The sequence below is a fragment of the Rhinoraja longicauda genome, chromosome 10 (assembly GCF_053455715.1).
Source record: "Rhinoraja longicauda isolate Sanriku21f chromosome 10, sRhiLon1.1, whole genome shotgun sequence".
NCBI lineage: Eukaryota > Metazoa > Chordata > Chondrichthyes > Rajiformes > Arhynchobatidae > Rhinoraja > Rhinoraja longicauda.
The window spans coordinates 10,655,685-10,682,043 of record NC_135962.1 but is presented as its reverse complement, the minus strand read 5'-3'; the positions used below and the strand labels follow the sequence as shown (position 1 = coordinate 10,682,043).

General features: G+C 43.0%; 2 protein-coding genes across 2 annotated transcripts in view; one reads left to right on the top strand and one right to left on the bottom strand.

Annotated features, from left to right (window-relative positions):
- The window catches only part of cdan1 (codanin 1), a 72,613-nt gene extending 70,661 nt beyond the window's left edge, over nt 1-1,952 (top strand). Inside the window, exons 27-28 of the mRNA XM_078406201.1 lie at nt 1,402-1,515; nt 1,639-1,952. Coding sequence (XP_078262327.1) covers nt 1,402-1,515; nt 1,639-1,743 — 219 coding nt within the window. The 3' untranslated portion in view covers nt 1,744-1,952. The remainder of the gene's footprint in view (nt 1-1,401; nt 1,516-1,638) is intronic.
- Nucleotides 1,953-2,775: 823 nt separating this feature from the next.
- Nucleotides 2,776-26,359, bottom strand: part of LOC144597726 (stAR-related lipid transfer protein 9-like) — a 172,341-nt gene continuing 148,757 nt past the window's right edge. Inside the window, exons 26-35 of the mRNA XM_078407258.1 lie at nt 25,099-25,302; nt 21,597-21,780; nt 20,784-20,915; nt 18,787-18,886; nt 12,420-12,544; nt 11,728-11,792; nt 9,707-9,912; nt 4,331-4,404; nt 3,363-3,521; nt 2,776-3,281 (exon numbers count right to left, since the gene is read on the bottom strand). Coding sequence (XP_078263384.1) covers nt 3,180-3,281; nt 3,363-3,521; nt 4,331-4,404; nt 9,707-9,912; nt 11,728-11,792; nt 12,420-12,544; nt 18,787-18,886; nt 20,784-20,915; nt 21,597-21,780; nt 25,099-25,302 — 1,351 coding nt within the window. The 3' untranslated portion in view covers nt 2,776-3,179. The remainder of the gene's footprint in view (nt 3,282-3,362; nt 3,522-4,330; nt 4,405-9,706; nt 9,913-11,727; nt 11,793-12,419; nt 12,545-18,786; nt 18,887-20,783; nt 20,916-21,596; nt 21,781-25,098; nt 25,303-26,359) is intronic.

Sequence of the window (26,359 nt, the reverse complement as noted above, 5' to 3'; positions counted from 1 at the left end):
GGTCTCACCAAAAAGTATCCAGAAAATGCTACGTTTTTCGTATGAATTTTATTGGTTCTTGCTTTGTGACATTAGGCTTCAGTGGGCAGCAACCAGCTGAGTTTTTTTGTTTTATTTCTTAGCAGAAGGGACTGGGGATAAAGGATGTGGAGGTAGGGCAGTGGTAAACTACTCCTGCAGGAAGGTGAGAGATCAGGGAACTTCCAATGTTCCTGGTAACTATACCGTGGAAAGTATGTCCAGCTGCAGCTCCTGTCAGACTGTGCAGAGTCATGTGGAAAACGTGGTAGATAGTATATTTAATCTGTTGGTACAGAGAGAAAGGAAATGTGTGAACTGTTGGCAGGTGGTGCAGGAGTCCTCTTTGGTCATTCCTCTCCTAAACAGGTCTTGGATATTGTTGGAGAGGGATAACCACTCAGAGAAAGGTGGCAGAAACAGCCATGTTTGGTTCTGATACACAACCGCCTCCAGCCGGCCGGAATTAGAGGAACAGATAAGTTAATAAACCGCAGATGGGTGTAAATGCAGTATGGTTACAGAAGTGAGGATTTTAACATTCCCAATATAACTGGGATCGCCTTCATGTATGGGGTTTTAGATGGGGTGCAATTTGTTAAATGTGCCCAACAAGGATTTTTGAGACAATATGGTGCTGAGACATACTATATCTCAGCCAATGAGACTGGGTAGATGGTGGACATGTCAGTGGATAACACTTTGGGAATAGTGTTATTTCTGTATGTTTCAAGGTAGCTATGTTTGGTCCTCAAGTTAAGGTTCTAAATCTCACAAATCTCAGTTAACCTGTAGGTACAACAAGCAGTTCGGAAGGGAAACAGCTGGATGTTATGCAGTATGAGAGGCACATTCATTGTTTTTTTACTTGAATGAGAAATTGCTGGAATTGTTCTAAAAGGTTCAGTTGTTGTGTATACACAAACTAGCTTGAAATCAATAGCTTTTGGGATATTTAAAGGAATCAAGATCTTTAGGGTGGGGAAATGGAGTTATTGAATGTTGAAAAGGCTTACAAGGCTATGTGATCTATTCCTAGTTGTACAACAATGGCTAGCAATTCTTGCTTTTGCAATTAAACTATGATGAACCCAAAGGAACAGAGGAAGTTCATTGTAGGGTTTATCGAAAAGCCTCAGATACAGGTCATCAGCCCTTCAACATACGAACACTTCTCGATCTGTTACGTTCCTGTTTGTCTTTCTGCTTCTGAAGGAGGGTGTAGTACTGCCAGACAACTTACGTTTGTTTTTTTTGGGAAGAATATAATCTATTGCAGCAGGTTTACCAATTTCTGCATATTTAACAAAGAACAAAAATATTGGTACAAATCAAATTAGTTTCTATTCCAAAGTTTTTTTAACCAGTTTTTTCTCCCTCTAGTCACAGTGGAGCGAGCTTTCCTTCCTGCTTCATGGTCTCACTGTGCAGGGGTTGATGAAAGCTGTGGAGATAGAGCACTGCTGGAAGGACCTTTCACAACTGCCCTGGCCCCAGGTAACAGATTTTGATTTACAGTAGATACAGAGATCCAGTGGCATCTCTGTTAGCAAAATCTAAACTATTTATGTAATAGTTAAGAAAACTAAAGTCTTGAATTTTAAAATGTCTTTCTTCCAGGACTTCATCAATGTGATAGAATCTGCACTTAAAATGTGTTCAGAACTGCCAAAGACAGATAAAGTGGAAGAGCAGAAGGCAAATGAGTCAAGACATATTGAGTAAAACAAAGGCATGGATTTTGACTTATAGAAGAAAGACGTGGTCTATTTTTACAGTATTTTACAATTCATGTGCAATTTTTTGGGGAGAGCTAGGGGGTATTTTATTAAATGTTATCAGTGCTGCTAAATTTAATCAAATATTCAAATGAATATTTTGTAGTTCACATTGGACTAGCTAATAAATGAACCACTTTTCTATTTTTTAAGTAATCAGATGTTTGGCCATGATTTTGAAATTAACAATGAACTGGCTCCTGTTCATTGTTTACAGTTGGCCAGACTTTGGGCTGTCACAAAATGGAGAACTGTTTCTGCCCCTTCCGTGGGTCACGAGAGTAAGTTTCACCGTGTTACACACGGCGGTCAGCTTGCGAACATTTCAGATTAAAATCTAAACAAATGTGAAACTAGAATATTTAGTTTAAACTTGTGCACTGAAAGAAGTGATTGAATAAATTTAAGAATTCATTTGGTTATGAAGGATGAGATTCCCCAATTGCTATAGTTTTAGAGGCAGTAGTTTGTTGGTAGTAAATTTAGACCCAGACTATTAGGATTTTTCTGACTCTTGTAATGGACAACATTTTCTGTGATGCTTTGTACCTCAAGAGAAAAGTGTACAGAGGGATCTTGGGGTGCAAGTCCATGGCTCCTTGAAAGTGGCAACAAAAGCATTATGTTAGTAAAGAAGCCATGTGGCATACTTGCATTAATTTTTCCCTCCAAGGTGAAAATGCTAAATATTTGAAGGCATGTTTAAGGTGTGAGAGGTCAAATTTAAAGGAGATTTATGGTAAGTATTTTATAAAGAGAGAATGCACTGGCAGGAGAGGTGATGGAAGCAGATACAGTCGTGGCATTTAAGAAGCATTTGAAATTGGCATCGTGGTCAGCCCTGTTCTACCTTGTGGAGCGGTTCATTTCTTTTGCTGAATTGTCTTGAACTGAAGCAATTAGGACACTTTCTCTTTGCAAGGCATTGCAGCTGAAAAGCGCATAAAACAATCATTCATAGAATAATGTTCACAAAATATTTAATGCTTATTTTTGTTTGAAAATCCAATATAAACTAATTATTATAGAAATAATTGTATGTTTCATATAAAAGGCTTCAACCAGTTTATAAATAAAGTTCAATTTGGACCTTTGATTTTTGCATACAAAAATAAAAATTTTAACTGTACATTTTACTTAAAATACATAGAACAGCTCGTATTTAACTAGCTGAGAAGTAGCTCAACTTGTCCATTGGAAAGTGATGCCTTTAACTTTGAGAGGTTTGCAATAATACAGAAATATCCTAGTTTTAACATGCTCAAGATGTTTATATTACCACTGTATGACCTGACCTCAGCCAGGTAGGTATCTGTGTTCTTGAATGTGGTCTGGTTTAAATCAGCTGCTCTGCTCCATCCTTCACTGGATACGGCACTGATGTCAGCAGGAGAGTAAGCTGGTTAGGTTGGCAATACACAAAGGCTGCTGCTTGGCAAGTGACTCCAACAGATTTTGAGGAAGAGCAGGAGCACCAAGATCAACCTGAAAAACAAAGACAAAGAAAGCTCAGCTTAATTTGTTACATGGGTGTCAACCTTAATCACATTGTCACATCTACTTTACCTGAGTCAGGTAGATAAGTCTTGTTATCTCTTTCCCATTGTGGTTGTCAGGCTGCAGGATCCAGCCACTGGGCAGCATTTCACCTCGTATCATCTCCTTCACAGGTCGAGGCATTGATTCCTCATAGATGGATTGCATCGCCAAAACGTACTGCTTATTCTAGAGAAAGAAAGTGATTCAGACTCTGAACGAATTGCATTGCACATTCTCTACGTAGCAAAGGTATAAGTTAGGATTCTAGCATGTAGTAAACAGACATCCAGTATTAGTGGGGCTGGGGCGGGAGTGAGATTATTCACAGCAAGTTCTGTTTGCAGCTGCCTGCTACTCAATCATATTCAACACTGCATCAATGCCACAGTAACCAATCCCCCAATGGGTTGCAGTCTATAAAGATATAAGATGGTATCATTTATTTTAGTTTTCAGGAACACATGCTATGTTTACTGGAGTTAATGTAAATTGAGCCACTATAGCTATCATGGCAGATGATGTAGAGGAGTGAGGGTTAATTGGCTGGGTAAATGTAAAAATTGTCCCTAGTGGGTGTAGGATAGTGTTAATGTACGGTTGTCTGCACCTTGTGATCACTGGGCGGCACGGACTTGGAGGGCCGAAAAGGCCTGTTTCCGGCTGTATATATATGATATGATATGATATGATATGAATGGCTGATTATGGACTGACAGAGCCACACCACCTATTATGGAGAGTACTGGGTATGATGCCATGTGTAGTCTGCAAAGATATAAGCAGAGAAGGCAACATAAGCCTTGGATAGATACAAAGCAGTGTGTAATTAGCAGGGCAGATGTCTGCAGAAAGGAAGAATCACAATCATAGGTTGTAATTTGGATCATTTGAAGATGTTAAGAGTTCAAATGCAAGGATCACAGAGATAACGCTGCTCATACTTAAAACACAACAAAAAAGAAATCAATCCCAAAAGGAACACTGGTTGTCTGCACCTTTTTAGCTTCCACACTGATGCAGCAGAAGTCCCTGGGCTGGTTGAGATGGCAGGTGTCAATCACAAGGTAAACTTGAAGAAGGGAAGATAATCAAGTGAAACAGCATAAGATTGGAAAGCAGTTGGTTCACAGATTTACAGAACATTCCCAGCATACAGCCACCCTTCATGTCCAGGTGAAGAGTTGCCCAGCGTATATACTCTGCATGAAAAACCCTGTGAAACATGGTGGATTAAAGTAGTGTCAGTTTGTTAATGCACTAATCTTTATCCTGGTTCTCCTCTCAACACCCTAAGCTTGCTGAATGGACTCTTGCTAACGACGTTGTGGGGAGAAGGACATCAGTCTAAAGAAGGGTCTTGACCTGAAATGTTACCCATTCCTTCTCTCCAGAGATGCTGCCTGTCCAGCTGAGTTACTCCATCATTTTGTGTCTACCTTCGATTTAAACCGGCATCTGCAGTTCCTTCCTACACAGGACATCAGGGACGAGTATGGGGGACAGAACTGAGTACAGAGATCATATGGAGCTTACAAAGCACACAGAGGAAGTGAAAATGAGTAGAATTTTAAATATTACAAGCCACAGCGAAATCTCAAACTAAGCCATTAGTTTTCCACCAAATTATTCAAAAATTGGTTACCTGGTACAATACAAAACCACAAAGGAAATTATATTGCTCATCAAACCTAATTTAACTTTTACTTTCAATCCTCATTCAGGCAAAACATTCCATGGCATAACGCTGTGTTAGCATTGCTAGCCCCTGGTTATTTTACATTGTGTCTGTATCATTTGATCAATATGTCTTCTGCCACTGATCAGTGTCACTTTATCTTCACTTACTTTATGATTTCAAACCTCATTTGATGTAGGAGCAGTTTTTGCACGTTATTCGAGACTCAATCCCTGGAACAGGGGCTAAATTTCCAAGGCCTTCAAAGTTGGGCACAACACTGGTTGAGCTCTAACCAGTATTTAAAAGGTTCAACATAACTTGTTTCATTTGTCGTCTCAGATTCTGTTTGGACAGAAAATAATCTCATGTGCCTTTTTAATAGTTCTCTCAATTTGAACCCAGGTCTCTCGCTGTGCACTTTGTTTAAAGCGTACCATTGATCTTTTATGGTTGCTCCTCGTTTTTCCTGCAGAACCTTTCACTATTATCTCAGGCAAATGAAAGTCCATTTCAGCAGCCTGCCTATATTTCTCAGCACATTGTTTTGCCCCCCTTATTGTTCATTACCCAAGTTTCAACTAAAATATTAGTTTAATTGAAAATTTTAATTCTATGTTATCCCAATTTCACGACCTTCCCTACACATTTGGGGCAATTTACAGGGGGCAACAAACCCGTGCATCTTTGGGATATGGAGGGAAAATGGAACACCTGGAGTAAGCCCACCCGGTCACGGGGTGAACATGCAAACTCCATCCAGTCAACAACTGCTAAAATCAATACTAAACAGAGTAGTTCTAAGAAAATAATTTCACACAAAGGAAACACCATTCAACTGTACTGCTTTATATTCCTTCTGCTTCTTTAGTTGAATATTATTTACAACAAGGGCTGTTAGACCCAATTGCTCATCTAATAAAGCACCCCATTTGCTATTACAACTATCTTACTGATCTGCCCTGGTACTTGCAAGGATTAGTGGACATAAGACAATTGAAGAGGTGTGTGGCCTGTTGTAACTCTTCAGCAGCATTCTCTCAATATCAGAATTAATTTCTATTTGCCATTTTCTGCCTGACAGCCCAATCATATATATCTTCCTGCAGTCTTAAGATACCTTAATATCAACAAGGTCACTTTCTCTATCTTCTGCAAATTTCTTCATTGTCTAATCTACACCTGAGACCAAGGCATTAGTAGCAAGAACAAAAAACAAAGGAATACTGATCCCTATGGAACCCCATTTGTAACAGCCACAAAACACTCAACTCATCTCCCCTTAAATGATTGCCATTAAGCAATCTGTGAGCTATTTTGCCACTACGACTTGGATCACATTCACTTCCTTTTTTGACCATTTTGCCATAGTGGAGCCTTGCTGAAATCATTACACTGTTTAAAACATTGGTTTCGCAACTTTTAAATCTGATTAACTAATTGAATAAAATGTGTACTAGTCTGTAGCCAATTACCCTTCAAGTGGAACTTTTGTGATCTCAGCTGACATTATTTCCAACATACAGAAACGTCAGGTTATGGACAGTTATTGCATCCCTTATGCACCATGAGGAGTGTCAGTGTTAAAATAACTTCCCAGGCTCACACAAAGGCGGTAACTGGACACTGGTGCTAGACAAGAGAGTTTTACCATGAAGACTGTCCACCAGGCTCCTCTCATTGACCCTCCTTGTTACCACCTTAAAAAATTCAAACTGGTGAGTTGGACTAAACCTTTACCAGTCTCCATACTAGCTGACCCTGATCAGCCCACACCTTTCTAAATGAAAGTTTATGCTGTTATTCAATTGATTCCGATCATTTTCCTTCCACCCTGATAAATTAAATTACCCACAATTACACAGTTTACCTGATGACTTACACACACTGATGTTCACCCACTTAATATTCTGCTTTTTCTGGGTTTATCCTGTGTAATACTTTACACTCACATCCCTTAACTGCAAAATTAGTCACCCCTTTTTATGAGAATGGCCATAAACTTTATGTATAGGAATTAACTGGATGCTGGTTTCTACCAAAGATAAGACACAAAATGCTGGAGTAAGTCAGCAGGACAGACAGCATCTCTGGAGAGAAGGAATGGGTGATGTTTCGGGTCGAGACTTCTTCAGACCGAGAGTCAGGGAGAGACACAGAGATAAGGACGTGTAAGGTGTGAAAACAAGACATCAACGGAGATAAGGTTTAAGGAAAATATAGAATAGATCATGTGAGCTAGAAGAGGATGACAAGCATTTAATCGGGGGACAGTCAGACTGGAGAACTAGGAAGAGGGAGGGATGGGGAGAGGGAAAGTAAGGGTTACTTGAAGTTAGAGAAGTCAATGTTCATACCGCTGGGGTGCAAGCTGCCCAAGCGAAATATGAGGTGCTGTTCCTCCAATTTGTGCTGGGCCTCACTCTGATAGGGGATGTGGCGCAGGACAGAAAGGTCAGTGGGAATGAGAGGGGGAGTTAAAGTGTTTAGCAACCAGGATATCAGGTAGATTTAGGCGGACTGAGCGGAGGTGTTCAGCAAAACGATCGCTGAGCCTGTGCTTGGTCTTGCTGATGTATAGGAGTCCACACCTGGAACAGCGGATACGGTAGATGAGGTTGGAGGAAGTGCAAGTGAACCTCTGCCTCACCTGAAAAGACTTGGAGTGCATGGACAGAGTGAAAGGAGGAGGGATAGGGACAGGTGTTGCATTTCCTGCGGTTGCAGGGGAAAGTACCTGGGGAGGGGGTGTGAAGGGATGGGTTAACCAGGGAGTTACAGACGGAAGAGTCTCAGTGGAAAGGGGAAAGGGGTGGAGATGGGAAGATGTGGCTGGTGGTGGGATCCCGTTGGAGGTGGCAAAAATGTCAAGATTATGTGCTGTATGTGATGGCTGATGGGGTGAAAGGTGAGGACAAGAGGGAGTCTGTCCTTATTGCGACTGGGGGGAGGAGGAGCAAGAATGGAGCTGCGGGATATCGAGGACATATTCTGCACATATTATATCGTGGGCCAATAGATCATTCCTCCGTTACATAGAAAATAGGTGCAGGAGGTGGCCATTCGGCCCTTTAAGCCAGCCCTTCATTGTGATCATGGCTGTTATGCTATTCTATCTTCCATTTGCATCAATTACACAACTTTCAGGCATCTTTTATACTACATCAATCATAATAAAACATTATTTGCTTTTAACAAATACATGTCTATTGTCATCTTAACAGTCATTTGATAGAAATTATCATCTCATCTATGATTCGGACAGTGAACTTAAATCAGCTGAAGCAGTCAGTGTGATGTAGAATGACTTCTTAATTATCGCTGTTGTAGAATGTACAATGGGTTTTCCAGTCAAACGTGCATAGAGAATGATCTTAGAACGGTGTGAAGACCAGCAAGAGTTCACAATTTACATTTGGGAGAAAATGACATGTTTTAAGAATGACAACGCGGAGATCCTCAGTAACCAAATCCCTAGGTATGAACACACAGTCCTTCAGCAGACTCCCAAGTTACTCCCCCCAAGGAAGCAATTGGTTATGAACTCAGAGCTTCACTGGTGTGTTTTATAAAGCACCAGAATATAAAAGTTAATCTGATAAAACATGAACATCCAGCCAACTGCTTATTGGGTGCTTATTGGCATTGAGGACGTAGGCACGAGTTAGAAACATAGAAAATAGGTGCATGAGGAGGCCATTTGGCCCTTCGAGCCAGCACCACCATTCATTGTGATCATGGCTGATCATCTACAATCAGTAACCCGTGCCTGCCTTCTCCCCCTATCCCTTGTTTCCGCTAGCCCCTGGAGCTCTATCTAACTCTCTTTTAAATTCATCCAGTGAATTGGCCTGTACTGCTTTCTGTGGCAGAGAATTCCACAAATTCACAACTCTGGGTGAAAAAGTTTTTTCACATCTCAGTTTTAAATGGCTTCCCCTTTATTCTTAGACTGGTCCTGGACTCCCCCAAAATTGGGAACATTTTTACTGCATCTAGCTTGTCCAGTCCTTTTATAATGTTATATGTTTCTAAAAGATCCCCTCTCATTCTTCTAAATTCCAGTGAATACAAGAGTTGTACTGGTTGACAAAAAGATCTGGGTAAAGAAAAAGCTCATTAATCTTTCTCAAAGTTGCTATTCAGAGATGTCCATCAGGAGTGTAAGAAAATAACTGCAGATGCTGGTACAGGGAGTAGCGAGAGAGCCTGTCAGGTTCAAATCAGTCTGAAGAAGGGTCTCGACCCGAAACGTCACCCATTCCTCATCAGTCTGAAGAAGGGTCTCGACCCGAAACATCACCCATTCCTTCTCTCCCGAGATGCTGCCTGATCTGCTGAGTTACTCCAGCATTTTGTGAATAAATGTCCATCAGGCGTTCTCATTTGAAAACTAATCTTTTTACTGTACCTCTGTAAACTGGACAAACAATACCAATATCAAAGAGGTTCACCAATTACAAACTGAACTAGACTGAGATGACTGAAGCTCATGTTGAATCAACATGAACTTAATAAAATTCATGTGTGAAGGAACTCAAGTTACTCCAGAGAAAACCCACAGACACTGGATACAAATCTTGGAAGGAATTGCCAGGAAGGTTTAGTTGCATATTCGGAAACTGGGGTTAAGTTCAATCAAATCAAGAAAGTAAATGGCTAAAGACCAGAAACTCTGGAGATGAATGCATCTTACCGAGCTCAATCCCACGTCCCAGTTGTTGGTGTATTTTCACAGTTTTTAATGCCTCGTCATAGAGCTGCCTCTTGCTGTTATCCTTCACCAAACACCACACAGTGTCCAGTGGCTTCTCAATCACACCAACTCCCATAAAGCCATGCTTGGTGGAGGAAGGGTACCGCTTATAAAACATCAGGACATCGTTTTCTATGCCATGGTATCTAATGGAAACAGAAAAAAAACTGAAGATACATGACAAACTGGGTTTTTTAAGATTCAAAATACCACACAAAGCATTGCTTCTGCTTTTGTGCAGAGATAGGCTGAGTAAGTGTTGCAGTTTCAGCAGCACCTTAGAGTCACACAACATGGAAACAGGCGCTTTGGCCCAACCCATCTATGCTGAACAAGATGCACCATCTTAGCTAGTTCCATTTACCGATATCCTTCTACACCTTTCCTATCTATGTACTTGTCCAAATGTTTTAAATTATGTTAATGTGCCTGCCTTCACTTCCTCTGGCTGCTTGTTCGATATACCCATCACCTGCTGTCTGCAAAAGTTGCCTCTCAGGTTGCTATTAAATCATTTCCCTCTTACAGCCATGTCCTCTAATTCTTGATTCCCTACCTTGGGAAAAAGATGCTTGTACTTTCTCCCATTCCACTCCCCCCATGATTTTATACACCTCTATACAATCACCACTCAGCCTCATGAACTCCGAGGAATAAAGTCCCAGCCTGGGCAACCTTTCCCGAAAGCTTAGACCCTCATCCTCATAACTCTTTTCTGCACTCTTTCCAGCTTAATGGCATATTTACTATAACAGAGTGACCAAAACTGAACACTACTCCAAATTCAGCCTCACCAACGTCTTGTACAATTGTAACTTAACACTCCAAATTTTATACTCAATTATCTGTCTGATGACGGCCAGTATGATAACATCACCCTATCTACCCGTGATGCCATTTTCAGGAGACTACGTGTATTCCTAGATCCCTCTGCTTTATAACACACCCCAGGAGTCTACTGTTCATTGTGAAGTTCCTTGCCAGGTTTGACTTCCCAAAATGCAACTCCTCACACTTATCTAAACACCATTAGCCATTTCTTGGCCCACTTATCCAGCTGAACGAGATCCCGCTGTAATTCTTTCTACTTTCTACAATACCACCGATTTTGGTATCTTCTGCAAACTTATTAATCGCACCTTGTACATTTTCAAATGAGATGACAAATGAGATATCTATTGAGATGTCCAGAGGACATAGGTTTAAGGTGAAGAGGAAAAGATTTAATAGGAATCTGAGGGGTAAACCCTTTCACACAAAGGGTGGTGAATGTATGGAACAAGCTGCCAGAGGAGGTAGTTGAGACAGGGACTATCCCAACATTTAAGAAGCAGCTAGACAGGTACATGGATAGGACAGGTTTAGAGGGATATGGACCAAATGCTGGCAGGTGAGACTAGTGCAACATGGGACATGTTGGCCAGTGTGGGCAAGTTGGACCAAAGGGCCTGTTTCCACATTGTATCACTCTATGACAAACAGCAGTGGGCCCAGCACTGATTCCTGAAGCATACCACTAGTCACGGGCCTTCAGTCAGACAAACAACCTTCTACCACCACCCTGGTCCTCAGTCCAGGAGTACACTTGATCGCAGCCTCCTTTTTGCTGAACACAGCCACAATTTCTCTCATCATCCAGGGTTCCTTACTCCTACCAGCCTTGCCCTTCATTCTAACAAACAATGCTGAGGATCCCCCCAGATGGTACTACAATATCCCAGCGCACTTCACTGAAGCAGAGAAATGCTGGCTAGCAGTTTTCAAAGCTTCATTGAGTTATGGTGAAATCATGCTTCTGGGAGCTTCCCATGTTCAGATTAGCACTTCTTACAGTACAACAGTAACAACAGTGCAAAGATGCTTCAGGCCATCCTGCGGCAGTGGCAATTGTAAAAATGTCTTTAAACCTGGGGTGAATAATGTAAATGCTGTACATTTGTTATCTTGATGAATTCATGTACCTCCAGCCATCTGCTGCTTTCCCAGTGAGGTGGTTTCCCGGATGGTTTACAGGTGCGCGTGTGATCTGAAAAGATTGGAATTTTCATCATTCTGTGCTTTGTAGACAATGTAAATCAAAGATTTTAAAATGTACACAGGTCATTCCTTTGAGATTGCCATCAAGGGCAGCACCCTGATGTTGAAATGTCTCCGCCTTGGGAATCGCCCGTGGGTCACATGCCTGGAACTCCCTCCCCTCCAGCCCCAGGACACGGCTTAAGGAGAAGGCTTGCCATCAGTCAAGGTTGGCCATCCTGAACATTGGTGAAGAGGTGCTGCATGGGGTGGGTACTGGGAACACTGGCCCTTTCACGGGTTAGGCCTGCTTCATCCTATCTTGTAGTGCTGTTGCCGTGAGATGCAGATACTGGGGATGGTGAGATATGAGGAGTTACCAGAACCTGCTCAGAATGAACCAGTATGGAGTCACTCCTGCCTTTCTGAGGCAGTGGTGAAGGCAGAAATCCAGTGCAGATGTCAGGTAGCCAGCTGAAGTGCACGGGGCAAACACAGGAGATAACCCATTGAAAGGAAGGATTGGATGGATCAGCATGGTCACCAACTGAAGCAGCATAAATAGCTTTCCAACAGGATCATTGGACACTAATCAATAATTAGTCATCAATAATTTCAAGAACATGTAAAAACTCACCTCTGCTGTTAAAGAAGCTACAGTCAGAATTGCCAAATTTTGATACTTTTTGAGAAAGGTCGAACTATGGTGACAGCTGCTTTTTGTTATTTTTCCTGCAACTGAGAGCGCTAGTGGACAGGAAGCTGCGGCAAAAAACAGATCACATAAAATGTCATTCATTGGTGCAATTGTTCTTTATTATCACACGTACCAAGGTAGAGTGAATTTTATTTTGCATACTGTTCAGTAAAGTATTACTCCCTCCAGCAGTCCCTAGAGCACTCCGTATCAGCAGCAGTGATATTACACTTTGTCTCCTTAACCCATTCTCTCATTGCTAAATCCATAACCTTCCCTCTTTCAAACCGCCATCCAAGTGGCCTCAGAGCAGGAAAGAGGTCACTGGCCAGGATCTTACAGCCAATATTCTGCAGATAATTCCAAAACAGGATTGAAAGGAGAAAATGCAAAGAACACCCAGCGAGTTATGCCTTGAATGTGCAGAGAGAAACGTTTAAAGAAAAGAGAAACAAGTCAAAGGCTTGGTCAGAAGTGGAAATCAACAGCTAAGAGTTAGTTTTAAGTTGCCCAAAGATGTGGATTCGTGGGATAAGACAAAGCAAAAATTAGCGATAAGGTGAGACAGGGGTTATCATGGTGACAGACTGACCACTGAGCCATTTGGTTTGGGGCAGTTGGGGAGAGAAAAAACACAGGACATGTAAAATCTGTGAAATGAGGAGAAACCAATGCAGAACATTGTTAATGCCCCTCCCTGATGGCCCTCATTAATCTGTCATTCAGACAGCTTTGTAAACATCAGAATGACATTGTGGCCTCATGCTGTCAGAAATATTCCCCATGTCCTATCCTTCCTTCCGCTAGTCTCTCTGAAACTTCTCTTCCCACTTCACTAATTCTGATGAAAGGTCTCAGACCTGAAACATTAACTGCTTCACTCTCCGCAAACGAATCTGTTGCTATCCCAACATGGGTATTTGTTTATAACAGGCAGGTAGAGGGAAAGGTATTCAATTATTGGAGGGAAGGAAGGCTGTGAGAGGGAGAGTAACTGATGGGTATTCCATCACAGATACATGCAGAGAAAAGTAAAAGTTACCAAGGGGAAGGAAACGATACACTGACGATAACAAGCAGACATCACCATCAAAACACAAAGATGTTAGTATTGATCAAAATCTTGGTCAAACATGGGGTTTCTAAGCAGGAAAAATAATGTGGAAGAAATCAACCAGTGAAGCAGCATGTGTGGAAAGAGAAAGCAGTTCATATTTCGGGTCAGAGACTGACCCTCAGAATTGGGGGAAGAGTGGAGGGGTCTCAATTTTTAAAACCAGAGCTAGGAGGAAGAAGTGAAAAGGAAACAAGGAGCCACAAGGGAGTGCAGATGCTATAATCTAAAGCAAAAAACAAACTGCCGGACAAACAGCATGTCAGGCAGCATCTGTGGAGACAGAGGTTTGGGTCTTGAGGCAGAATCAGGTCACGAAACCTTGAATCTTTTTCTGCCCCCACAGATGCTGCCTGATCCACTGAGTTCTTCCAGCAATTTGTGTTTTGCTATAGGTGACAAGAAGCACGAATACTGATTGCAACTGAGGCAGTTTAATGAAAAAGGTTGAGACTGGGACATGTGATATAATGGGAAACAATGAGAAAGCAGTTCACCTGAAATTGGGGAAATCAATGTGCATTCCACAAGTTGGCGAAGTGACTGGACCACTTCTAGACCATACATATAATTCTTTTCAACTGAACGACCATTTTGAACCGGGTTGTCCACGAGATTTGCCCAAGCCCCCCCAAAAAATCCCAGAGTTACCTGCTGAATCAACTGGGATAATTTCCATAATTTCAATCATTGGTCTATGATCTGGACTCTTCAAAACCAGCATTTTGGTGGGCACAGAAAAGCATTTGACCAACTTGTATTGGTGTCCTTTCAATTGCTCTGAAATGATTGCCATGGGTGTACAAAATACTGCAAACTATGTTTCTGATGTAATTCAAATGTATGAGCTGTTTGTCGAACATACTGTGGAAGTTTCAGCTTAGATAAAGAGCAAGTTAAGTCCATCTTGATTTATTAAGGCATGTCAATAACACACCTTATTGTATTAAACAACATTGGATCATCTGCTTCACATAATAAAATCACTTGATTTTGAAAGCCTGCATGCTGCATTTAATCACCCCAATTTGTTTAGTTGGCACGAACAGAAGAGAAAAAATAGCAACAATCTGTACAAAATAAGAGCTCATTGCTGTAATCCCCAACCACGTTATCTTTTTCTGGGAACTAAACCCACTCTTCAGATGGGATGGCAAGGAACAATCAAAGGCGAGACATGGTCAGGAAAACACACAATAATGGCATAACAGAAAGGTGTGTCAGAACAAGTGTGCATCCCAGTGATTTCACGGCAGCATCATTAATTGTTGCTGGTGACAGACTCCAAAAGAAAATTGCCGCTCAGATCCACGACATCAGGGCAAGATCTGGGCTCCGCCGATTTCGCTGGGATTGGAGGTGGCAAAAGTCAAGCTATTTCTGAAATTATTTTGCTTTAATTTAATGCTTTTAAATACCTGTCTGTTTTAATTTTCGAGTTTGATTTTTTTCCTTTCATTTTGCTGTGGCGCTAAGTTTTTAAATATACCAGACTGGACCTCGCACTGTGCCAATCGAGGCCCAGTCACAGTGGCTCACCTCATGAGGTGCAGAATTGTAGGTCTGGTCACCTGAGGACCTGGCAGCACTATCAGACTCAACGCAACAACCCTTATTATATTTAGTGCTCCAATTAAAATCTAACGTGCCAAGGCATTTCACCAGACTACTATCAAACAAAGCCTGTTAGCCACATGCTAGATAACTGACCACACAAACAAAAAAGCTTATTTGATCTGACTGTAACCTCAACTCTAATCTTACAGACCATTTCAGATTTCATCACTTCCGGCTCTCTGCCCTACAAAGCAAAGCCTCCAACCTTCTCGTTCCCTAGCCCTGCCCGGCCTGATTTTATCTTCTCCCCAAAATCCACAAACAGAACTGCCCTGGCAGACCCTGTTAATGCACGTTCCTGTCCCACTGAATTCATTTTCACATCTCGACTCCATCCTATCCCCCCAGGTCCAATCCCTCCCGACCTATGTCCAAGACACCTCACACGTTCTTCATCTCATCAATGACTTCCACTTTCCAGGCCCCATGAACTTCCCCCATCAGGAAGGTCTTAAAGTCCTCCGTTTCTTCCTCAACCGCAGAACCAGCCAATTTCTGTCCACTAATACACTCCTCCGCCTAGCAGAACTGGTCCTTACCCTCAACAACTCACACTTCCTCCAAATCCAAGGCGTAGCTATGGGCACTCGCATGGGCCCCGGCTATGCCTGCCTCTTTGTAGGGTACGTCGAACAATCACTGTTCGAACTCTACCCCCGCTACATTGACAACTGCATCAGTGCTATCTCCTGCACCAATGCAGAACTCACTGACATCATTAACTTTACTACTAATTTTCATCCTACACTCAAATTCACTTGGACCATCTTTGACATCTCCCTACCGTTTCTTGATCTCACTGTATCCATCGCAGGAGACCGACTATCAACTGACATCTATTATAAACCCACTGACTCCCTCAGCTATAGACTACACTTCTTCCCACCCTGTTTCCTGTAAAGACTCTATCCCCTCCTCCCAATTCCATCGTCCACGCCACATCTGTGCCCAAGATGAGGTTTTCCATACCAGGACATCAGAGATGTCCTCATTCTTTAGGAAATGGCGGTCCCCCTCTTCTATCATAGACGAGGCTCTCTTGGGTCTCCTCAATATCTCTCAGCTCCACTCTTGCTCCCCCTCCCCCCAGTTGTAATGGGCAGAGTCCCCCTTGTCCTCACCTTCCACCCCATCAGCCGTCGCATACAGCACATAATCGTCTGACATTTTCGCCACCTCCAACGGGATCCCACCACTCACCACATCTTCCCATCTCCACTCCTTTCCGCTTTCCCTCTGCAACTCCCTGGTCAACTCGTCCCTTCCCACCCAAACCACCCCCTCCCCAGGTACTTTCCCCTGCAACTGCAGGAGATGCACCACCTGTCCCTATACCTCCCCCCTCAACTCGGTCCAATGACCCTGATAGTCTTTTCAGGTGAGGCAGAGGTTCACTTGCACCTCCTCCAACCTCATCTAATGTATCCAGGTGTGGACTCCTGTATATAGGTAAGATCAAGCGGAGGCTCGACGATCGTTTTGCTGAACACCTCTGCTCAGTCCACCTGAACCTACCTGATCTCCCGGTTGCTGGACACGTTAACTCCGAAACACTGACCTTTCTTGCCTAGGCCTCCTCCATTATCAGAGTGAGGCCCAGCGCAAATTGGAGGAACAGCAACTCATATTTCGCTTGGGCAGCTTACACCCCAGCGGTATGAACATTGACTTCTCTAACTTCAAGGAACCCTTGTTTTCCCTCTCTCTCCATCCTTCCCCCTTCCCAGTTCTCCGATCAGTCTTAATGTCTCCGACTATATTTTATCTCTGTTTGGTTTGGTGTTACCTTCTCCCAGCTAACAATGATCTATTCTACATTTTCCTTGATCTCCATTCCCTTTGAACTGTTTTCACACCTTCACACTTCCTTATCTATCTATCTCCCTCCCCTCTGACATCAGTCTGAAGAAGGGTCTTGACCCGAAATGTTACCCATTCTTTCTCCCCAGAGATGCTGCCTGTTCCGCTGAGTTACTCCAGCATTTTGTGGCTATCTGCAATGACATCCTCTGCTCAATAATGTTTTGCCTTCTTGATTATCAAGAAACTACCAACCATACCATAAGAATATTAAACAATATTCAAATATTCTGCTTCCACCTCTCTAGAGTTCCAGACTTATCAGCATTGAAGAGAATTCACTTTTCTGTCTTAAACAGAATTTTAAACTGTTTTCCCTATGGAGGAACTCAACAAGTCAGGCAGTATCTATGGAAACAGAGGGATAGTCAACATTTTGGGTCAAGACCCTTGCAACAGGATTGTGAGTGGAGGGGTATAAAGGTGAAGGCAAGTGCTCGGCAAATTGGTCACCTAGTCTGCACTTGGTCTCACCGATGTAGGAGGCCACATTAAGAGCTCCAAATACAGTAGACGAGATTGGAAGGGGTGCAGGTGAATCTGGAAGTGCTATTCAGGTCCCCGAATGGAGGTGAGGGAGGAGATGTAGGGACGGGGGTCAGACCTACTACATCTGCAGAAGAACGTGCCAGGGATCAGGGAGGGGCGAGCAAACCAGGGTGTCACTGAGTGTGGTCCCTGCAGAAAGGAGAGAGGGGTGGGGGAGGGGGGGGAAGATGTGATTACTGGTAGGATCACGATGTTGCAGCTTGCTGGGATTCCGTCACTGTGGATCAAATGTGTCTAAAATCTTCTGGATCAGCCTACCATGAAGTACTTCATCAGATGCCTACATAACCTACCTTAGCCTCCTTATGTCTTCTTCATAATTTACTTGGTGCCTCTGCAAAGATAGCAACCAACCTTTTGGTGGTTCACCCAAGTCATTCATATACATTGCAAAAAGTGAATACAGTAAATTCCAATAAACTTATGGGTTTTGGTGGTACCCGACTGGTAATTCCTCCTGACTGATATTATGTCCAATACCTTGACACTTATTTGTTCAGTTGTTATACAGAAGTATAATACATGCTTCAGTGTTTATGAGAAAATAACTGCAGATGCTGGTACAAATCGATTTATTCATAAAATGCTGGACCCGAAACGTCACCCATTCCTTCTCTCCCGAGATGCTGCCTGACCTGCTGAGTTACTCCAGCATTTTGTGAATAAATCAGTGTTTATGAGGTGCATGGGATTGGGCTCCCAGTGAGGTTAAGCGTAAAACAGGAAACATCATCCAATGAGCCAGATGCTGAACCTTCGTTTAGTGGATTATTGAAGGCTTACCTCATTTATGCCCCCTCCCTGCTCCCTGCTTAACAGCCATCCCTCTCTAATATATCACCTGCTACAAGATGGGGGTTTATTTTCCACAACAACGTTTGATTTGGCAACCTTCTCAGAAACTTACATCCACTCATTTCCCTTCATTCCACAACACATTACTTAATCAAAGGACTTCAATGATCCTCAAATCAACTCAACCAGTCAAATAAGGCACACAAATTCACACGGACGCAAGGACCGTGGCAGGACCTGAACATCTCGAAACAGGGCCTTGTAAATCGCTGGGAGCGGAAATGTTGGTGAATGGAACTGAGCAGGAGTTACAACATGCGCAGCACGATCTCGATGAGCTGAAATGTAGGGAACATGTTCAGTGTTACTCACCATCAAAATGTTGAGTGACTTCAGTCTCGTTAAACTGTGAGTTGCCACAAGCTGTGCATATGTTGTTGGCCATCCCAGGATCTGCACGGCTTTTGCTCTGCTGTTTTTAAGTAGATTTTATTCAATAAAAACTTGCTCTACACAACATAATTTATACCAGATAGTTACTGGAAATTTGAAATCAAAATTTCTGCACAGAATGGCTAATGTAAAGGGATATTAAGATCCCTGTGAAACTCCTTTAGGCTGAATATCTCATTATTTACATATCAGCCTCGTTAGTTAAAGGCTTTCGCACAGAGTTACCGATGACTGAGGCACAGTCACAATTCAGTGAAATCCTCCGCACTTGCACGGCTATGTAAAACTGCAACGTGGTTAGTCTGTGGAGAATAGCCTTGCCAGCAGCACACACCAGAATTAATTTTTAAAATCTATTAGTTTCTAAACACAACACTCCGCCAAAATAATGTTTCAAGTTTCCATCACCTGCAGAGGGTGGCTCAAAGGAGACTGCAATAAAAACAAATTTGCTTTAGTTTCACACTACAGTTGAGTGGTACAGTACCAAAATGGGCCCTTCAGCCCACATGTCCATGCTGACCCTCTTGCCCACCTCCACTAAACCCACTTGCCCGCATTAGGCCCATATTCTTCTATGTCTGTCCAAATGACTCTTAAACAGCGATTGTATCTGATTGTACCACTTCTTGTAGCAGTCAATAGGCAATAGGTGCAGAAGTAGGCCATTCGGCCCTTCAAGCCAGCACCGTCATTCACCGTGATCATGGCTGATCATGCACAATCAGTACCCCGTTCCTGCCTTCTCCCTATATCCCCTGACTCTGCTATCATTAAGATATCTGTCTAACTCTCTCTTGAAAACATCCAGAGAATTGGCCCCCACTGCCTTCTGAGGCAGAGAATTCCACAGCTTCACAACTCTCTGAGTGAAAAAGTTCTTCCTCATCTCTGTTCTAAATGGCCTACCCCTTATTCTTAACCTGTGGCCCCTGGTTCGGGTATCCCCCAAGTAGTACATATAGTACATGACTGGTCACTGACTTACAATCAGAACTGACTTACACTGACTCACTACCCCCTGCCTCCTATCACCAAGCCAGTTTTGGTCCAATTAGCCAGTTGACCTTGGATCCCATGAATCTTAACTTTCCGTCCAGCCTATCATGCAGGAGCTTGCCTTACTAAAGTTCATATATGCCTTCATTAATCTTCAGAGTTACCTTCTCAAAAAACTCAATCATCTGTGAAAAACTGCAACAATTAAACACAACACCCTTCCTTCAGTTCTGTCCACAGTCACAAGGTGCTGCTCTTTTACAAATGTGCTGGTTGCATCTGATACACACAAAAAAAAACCAACACAAAATCCATGACTTCTGTGTTGTGTAACTTTTCGCTTTGTAGTTTAAAGAACACACTAATCTATATTTCCAACATCAGATATATTTTTTGCAGTATCTACTGCAGTATCTTTAAGGTGGATGTAAAATGTGGCATAATTTAAATAGATGCAAGGATCCTCCAAGGGCATTTGGCCAAAATTTATTTCACAACGATTGAAATAGATGACCTAGTTTGAAGTCTAGTCTGAAGAAGGGTCTCGACCCAAAACGTCACCTATTCCTTTTCTCCAGAGATGCTGCCTGACCCGCTGAGTTACTCCAGCTTTTTGTGTCTATTTTCGGTTTAAACCAGCACCTGCAGTTTCTTCCTACATACAGTATCTAGTTTCTGATCTTGCCATGTGCCACCATGCTCTCTAAACAGCCACGGTAATCACACCTCATTGGCTTTGAGGTTCTGGTACACACTGAGGTCGCTGTCCTCCTTTCAGCTGTTGTATTGATTACAGACTGTTCACCGAGGTGCCGGGGTTCTCAGGTCCAGAGGATGAACCAGTAATGGGCGTTGATCCACAGCACCTACACAAGATTGAGAAAGTTGAGTTCTTGTCACAGGGAGTGTGTTCTCACCTTGGTCTGGGGGTTGATGGCAGGGGAAGCCGTGTTGCTGCTGCTGTAGCCAGATGTGGGATTGGACGACAGGCTGAGATTGGAGCCGGTGCGCAGACTGCTGTTCGCCAACTTCCTCATCTGCTCTTCCTCCTGAGAGGGAAGTTATAACAAACAAAGCCCAATATTCAGAGCAACCGAATACTTGCAAAACACATTCCTTCTCCAAGCAAGCTGCAGATTGTTTAAAAAGAAACTCTCTCAAGTATTGCCCACAAACGTGTTCCCACACCCTGTCTTTACCCCAGTGGTTAGGAAAGTGAGTGACGGGGCAAGGCTCCCATGTCACTTCCAGACAAGCCTGAAATTACCTTCATTTGGAATTGGAACAATTCCAAATTTGATCTTTTATTTTCTACATCAAATAATTAACAATGTTACAAACTCATTTTCTCTAATTGAATCTTTAAAACCACATAATTTGCTTACATAATGTGTTTGGTCATAAGTGATAGCAGCAGAATAAGGCCCTTCGGCCCATGTAATCTCCTCTACCATTCAATCATGGCTGATCTATCCCTCCCTCCCCACCCATTGTCCAGCCTTCCCCCCCATAACCCCTGACATCCTGGCACTGTCTTGCTTGAATATTTTCTTTAATGGTACTACTTTAACAATATTTCCAAGATTAAACTAAACCCTTTTTTTCCCCAAACACCCAAAGTTCAAATTTTCAAAGTTCCAGACTCAATTATAAAAATGCCTAATAACACACTGTTTTGCATTATTCCCTCATTATTATGCTCAATAATGTTTCATATCTCTGAAAGTTACCTTCAACAATTGTAAGATCATTTCCTGCTGTAAACGGCATTTCTCCTTTTCAGCCCTCGCACGTAATTTGTCTCTTGCCTTTGCTATTTCTGCTTTAGTTTCTTCACGAGCCTTCTGATAATCTCGAAGCAGAGACTCTATCTCGGAAGGAGTTTCCAGCGGGGCCTTCACGACTGCACGAGTCCTGCATGATACAACAAACATTAACCTCTCGCTTTAGCCAATTAACCCAGAGGTTCAGTAACAGTTCAACTCTCTAAAAACTAATGGTGCTAAAGAAAAGGCTACAAAGATGAATCAGAAAAGAACTAATTGATTGCTGGAAATCAATCTAGGAACTGTCTAGGAACTGTTTTTGTGGTATATATAAATGACCTAGATGTCAATGTAAGAAAATAACTGCAGATGCTGGTACAAATCGAAGGTATTTATTTCACAAAATGCTGGAGTAACTCAGCAGGACAGGCAGCATCTCAGGAGAGAAGGAATGGGTGACGTTTCGGGTCGAGACCCTTCTTCAGTCTGAAGAAGGGTCTCGACCCGAAACATCACCCATTCCTTCTCTCCTCAGATGCTGCCTGCCCTGCTGAGTTACTCCAGCATTTTGTGAAATAAATACCTTAGACGTAAATGTAGATGGGTTGGTGAGTAAATTTACTGATGATACCAAAATTTGAGGACCGTCATTATAGACAATAGACAATAGGTGCAGGAGTAGGCCATTCAGCCCTTCGAGCCAGCACCGCCATTCAATGCGATCATGGCTGATCACTCTCAATCAGTACCCCGTTCCTGCCTTCTCCCCATACCCCCTCACTCCGCTATCCTTAAGAGCTCTATCCAGCTCTCTCTTGAAAGCAGCAGATACAGCAGGTTGTACACCATCTTCAGGAATGGACGGAGAAATGGCAGATGGAGTTTAACCTGAGCAAGTGTGAGGTGTTGCACTTTGGGAGGGTGAATGTAAGGACAGAGTATACAGTAATGACAAGACCCTTAACAGCACTGATGTGCAGAGGGATCTTGGAGTCCAAGTTCATAGCTCACTAAAGGTGGCATTATAAGTTGATAGGGTGGGAAAGAGGCATACGGTATTCTTCCCTTCATTGTTAGAGGCATTGAATAAAAGAGTCAGGAAATCATGATCCAGCTCTATAGGATTTTGGAGCACTGCGCGCAGTTCTGGTCGCCTCATTAGAGGAAAGGTGTGGAAGTTTTGGAGAGGGTGCTGAGGAGGTTTACCAGAATGCTGCCTGGATTAGAGGGTTTCAGATACAGGGAGAGATTGGATAGACTTGGATGTTTTACACTGGAATGTCCGAGTTTGAGGGGAGACTTGATGGAATTATATAAAATTCTAAAAGGCAAAGATAGGGTAGACGGCCAGAACCTTTTTCCCCAGGGTGGAAATGTCCAACACTAGAGGTGAGAGTGGGAAAGTTTAATGGAGATGTGTGGGGCAAGTTTTATTTTTACACTGAGGGTAGTGGGGGCCTAGAACGCATTGCGAGGGATGGTGAGGGGCAGATACTACAATGGCAATTGGGAGGCTTTTAGATTTACTCATGGATATGCAGTGAATAGAGGAACATGGTTCATGTGCAGGCCGATCAGATCAGTTCAGCCAGGCATCATGTTCAGCATAATCACTGTGGGCAGACGGGCCCATTCCTATGCTGTGTACTGTTCTATGAACAGTTGCCTCATGATCTTTGCCTCTGTCCCCATGATACTAAATACTATGATGGTCCCAGCGAATATTTAATTGTTGGATATTTACTTGGCACTTTGACATGCTGTAATATTAGGAAGCACAGGCAGGGAGATGAATATGCAGCAGCTTTCATAGAAAGCCAGGTTGAGAGGCTTAGAGGAAGCCCCACCACAAGGACAGTCACCGAGAACGAGACGGTGCAGACAGGCTGAAACCAGGGGTGAGCAGAATTGATGCACAAAAGTGAGGTGTTGCAAAGACTCCCCTGAACAGGCACCGTGAGAGACACAGAGCCAAAGAGCAAGGTCAATTTAAAACATTAGCCGCCCCTCTCTCCACCAATGCTGCCTGACCTGCTGAGTATCAGTTCACCATCAACCTCCGCCCCTCTCTCCACCAATGCTGCCTGACCTGCTGAGTATCAGTTCACCATCAACCTCGACCCCGCCAGGCAGCAACCTCTTCACCCTCTCCAAAGCCTCCACATCGTTTCTGGAATTCAGCGACCAAAGCTCCGCACGATACTCCAACTGTGACCTCAGCAAAGTTGTCTGCAGCTGGACCATGCCTTCCCTGTCTTTTGTACTCTATGCCCGAACTGATGAAGGGAATCATTGTCAGGGAGCAGTGGACTTGCACCCCATGATCCTTCTGTTTCTCAACACTCCCAATGCTTTTGCCAGTCACTGTATGCTTTCATCTTGTATTTGACCCTCTTCCCCCCAAAATGCACCACCTCACACTCGTCCAGGTTGAACACCATCTGCCATTTCTCCACCCAAATTTTCAACTGGTCTATATCCTGCTGTATCTTTTGACAACCCTCCTCTCTCCAAATTGTGTGTTATCCACAAACTTGCTCAGCAGTGTATTTACTTAGTTTTGATGTTTCCAAAGCTGGCTATTGGTTGAAGGGAAGAAAGTTGATTGCAGGAAATACCAATGAGTTGTGTGTATATCGACCCAGAGAAAGCAGAATATCTCATGATGATTCACAGCAGAATTCTGCAAGTTGGATGCAGAGGAATTTAACATGGAATGGAGGTCACATTATGAGCAGAGTCTGAATAGGTCGCGTAGTCCGTATTCTTTATTCCATTTGTTTGTCAGCCTATCTAAATGCCTCTTTAACAATGCTATCATATTTGCTTTCACCACCTCATGGCAGCATGTTCCCAGAACTTACCACTCTGTGTAATAAGTTTACCCAGTCAATTTCCTTTCAAACCTCCCTCCTTCACCTTAAACCTATGCCCTCTATTCTTTGACATTCCCATCCGATCTGCATCCCTCATAACTGTTTATAGTTTTGACAGGTCGCCCTCAGGCTCCAACACGCCAAAGAAAACAATCCAACTTTGTCCAACCTCTCCTTCTTGCTAATAACCTCTAATCCAAGCAGCATCCTGGTTATCTTCTCTGCCCCGTCTCCAAAGCCACTGTGATGGACTGACCAGAATTGCACAGGCCACTCCAAATGTGGCCTTATCAAAGCTTTATAAAGCTGCAAAACGCCTTCCTGACTTTTATACTTAATACCCTGACCATATGCAAAGTTTGGCATAAAATCCTGGATTTCATACCTTATGCATCCTTATAAATTCTACTTTCCATTTTACTTTATTAATCATCCTCTGGTGTGCTCCAAAGATTTAGCAATCGATTCTATTACACACAAGTAGATGTGAAAGCTTGAATGGATGTTCTGGGTATAGTCAATGTAAGACACTTTACCCCAGAGACACTGAACAGTACATGCAGAACAATTCCATGATGTGACCCACTTACCGTGTGTTCTCCACCATGTCCTGACGTAACCGCTGGAGATACGTCCGCCGTTTGCTCGGCAGATCTTGTTCATGATTCAATGCGGCTGGATGTTTTTGGTGCTGCAAGGTCAAGTGTTTCTGTGGACTCAGGCTACGGGTCCTCCTGAACTTCTGCATCTTCTCATCTCTCTCCTGCCTCAGGAGTTCTATGGTTTTCATGTGTCTTTTACAATGTTCAAGAAAATAATTAATATAAATCAGTTTCCAGCTTTTTAGTGGATCAGAATAAACATTAATGCACATGAAGTGAATAATACAGTTGTTCTTTCAGCAGAGTTAACGAGTACCTAATTAGTAACTAGCCCAACATTTACTTAGATCGATGCCTTTGGTCATGAACAAAACCTCTCTGGCCAGAGGCATTTAAACAGGAGGCTCCATGGTGACAGCCACTCTCTGTCGCTGCAGCAACTTGGAGTTTAGCATGATTACAAAGGATATAGAAATACCTTGCTCGTTTTAGTGCCGATTTGGAGATTGAGAAACAACATCCTCAAACAGAGCCGTCAGAAAAATAAGTGTAAGAAAATGAGATAAGCAGGAGAAAGGATTAACAGGTGATATCATTGTGCTGTTTACAGTGATCTAAGTTCATAGTACAGCAAGCGGGAATCTGTACCCTCTGGTCTCCTAGGGGTACAGAGGCCCAGTTCCCTGAAAGTGGAGGCACAGGTCAGACAGGGTGCAGAAGGCAGCGTTTGGCATGCATGCCTTCATCGGTCAGAGTACCGAATACAGGATTCTGGGTACACATTTTTAGGAAGGATGTCATTAAACTGGAAAGTGAGCAGAAAAGATTCATGAAGGCATTACCAGGATTGGAGGGCTTTTGTTATAAAGAGAGAAAGCAGAAGGGATTAAAAAGAAGGTATTTATTTCACAAAATGCTGGAGTAACTCAGCAGGTCAGGCAGCATCTCAGGAGAGAAGGAATGGGTGACGTTTCGGGTCGAGACCCTTCTTCAGACCTGCGTCTGAAGAAGGATCTCGACCCGAAACGTCACCCATTCCTTCTCTCCTGAGATGCTGCCTGACCTGCTGAGTTACTCCAGCATGTTGTGAAATAAATACCATTGATTTGTACCAGGATCTGCAGTTATTTTATTACACAGGGAATAAAAAGAGTTTGCTGCTGTCTGTTGCTGTGATGTTTGGACCATATGCTCTTCTGCCTCACATAAATCCATAGACTACACACGAGTGAGGCCAAAGAGGAATGCA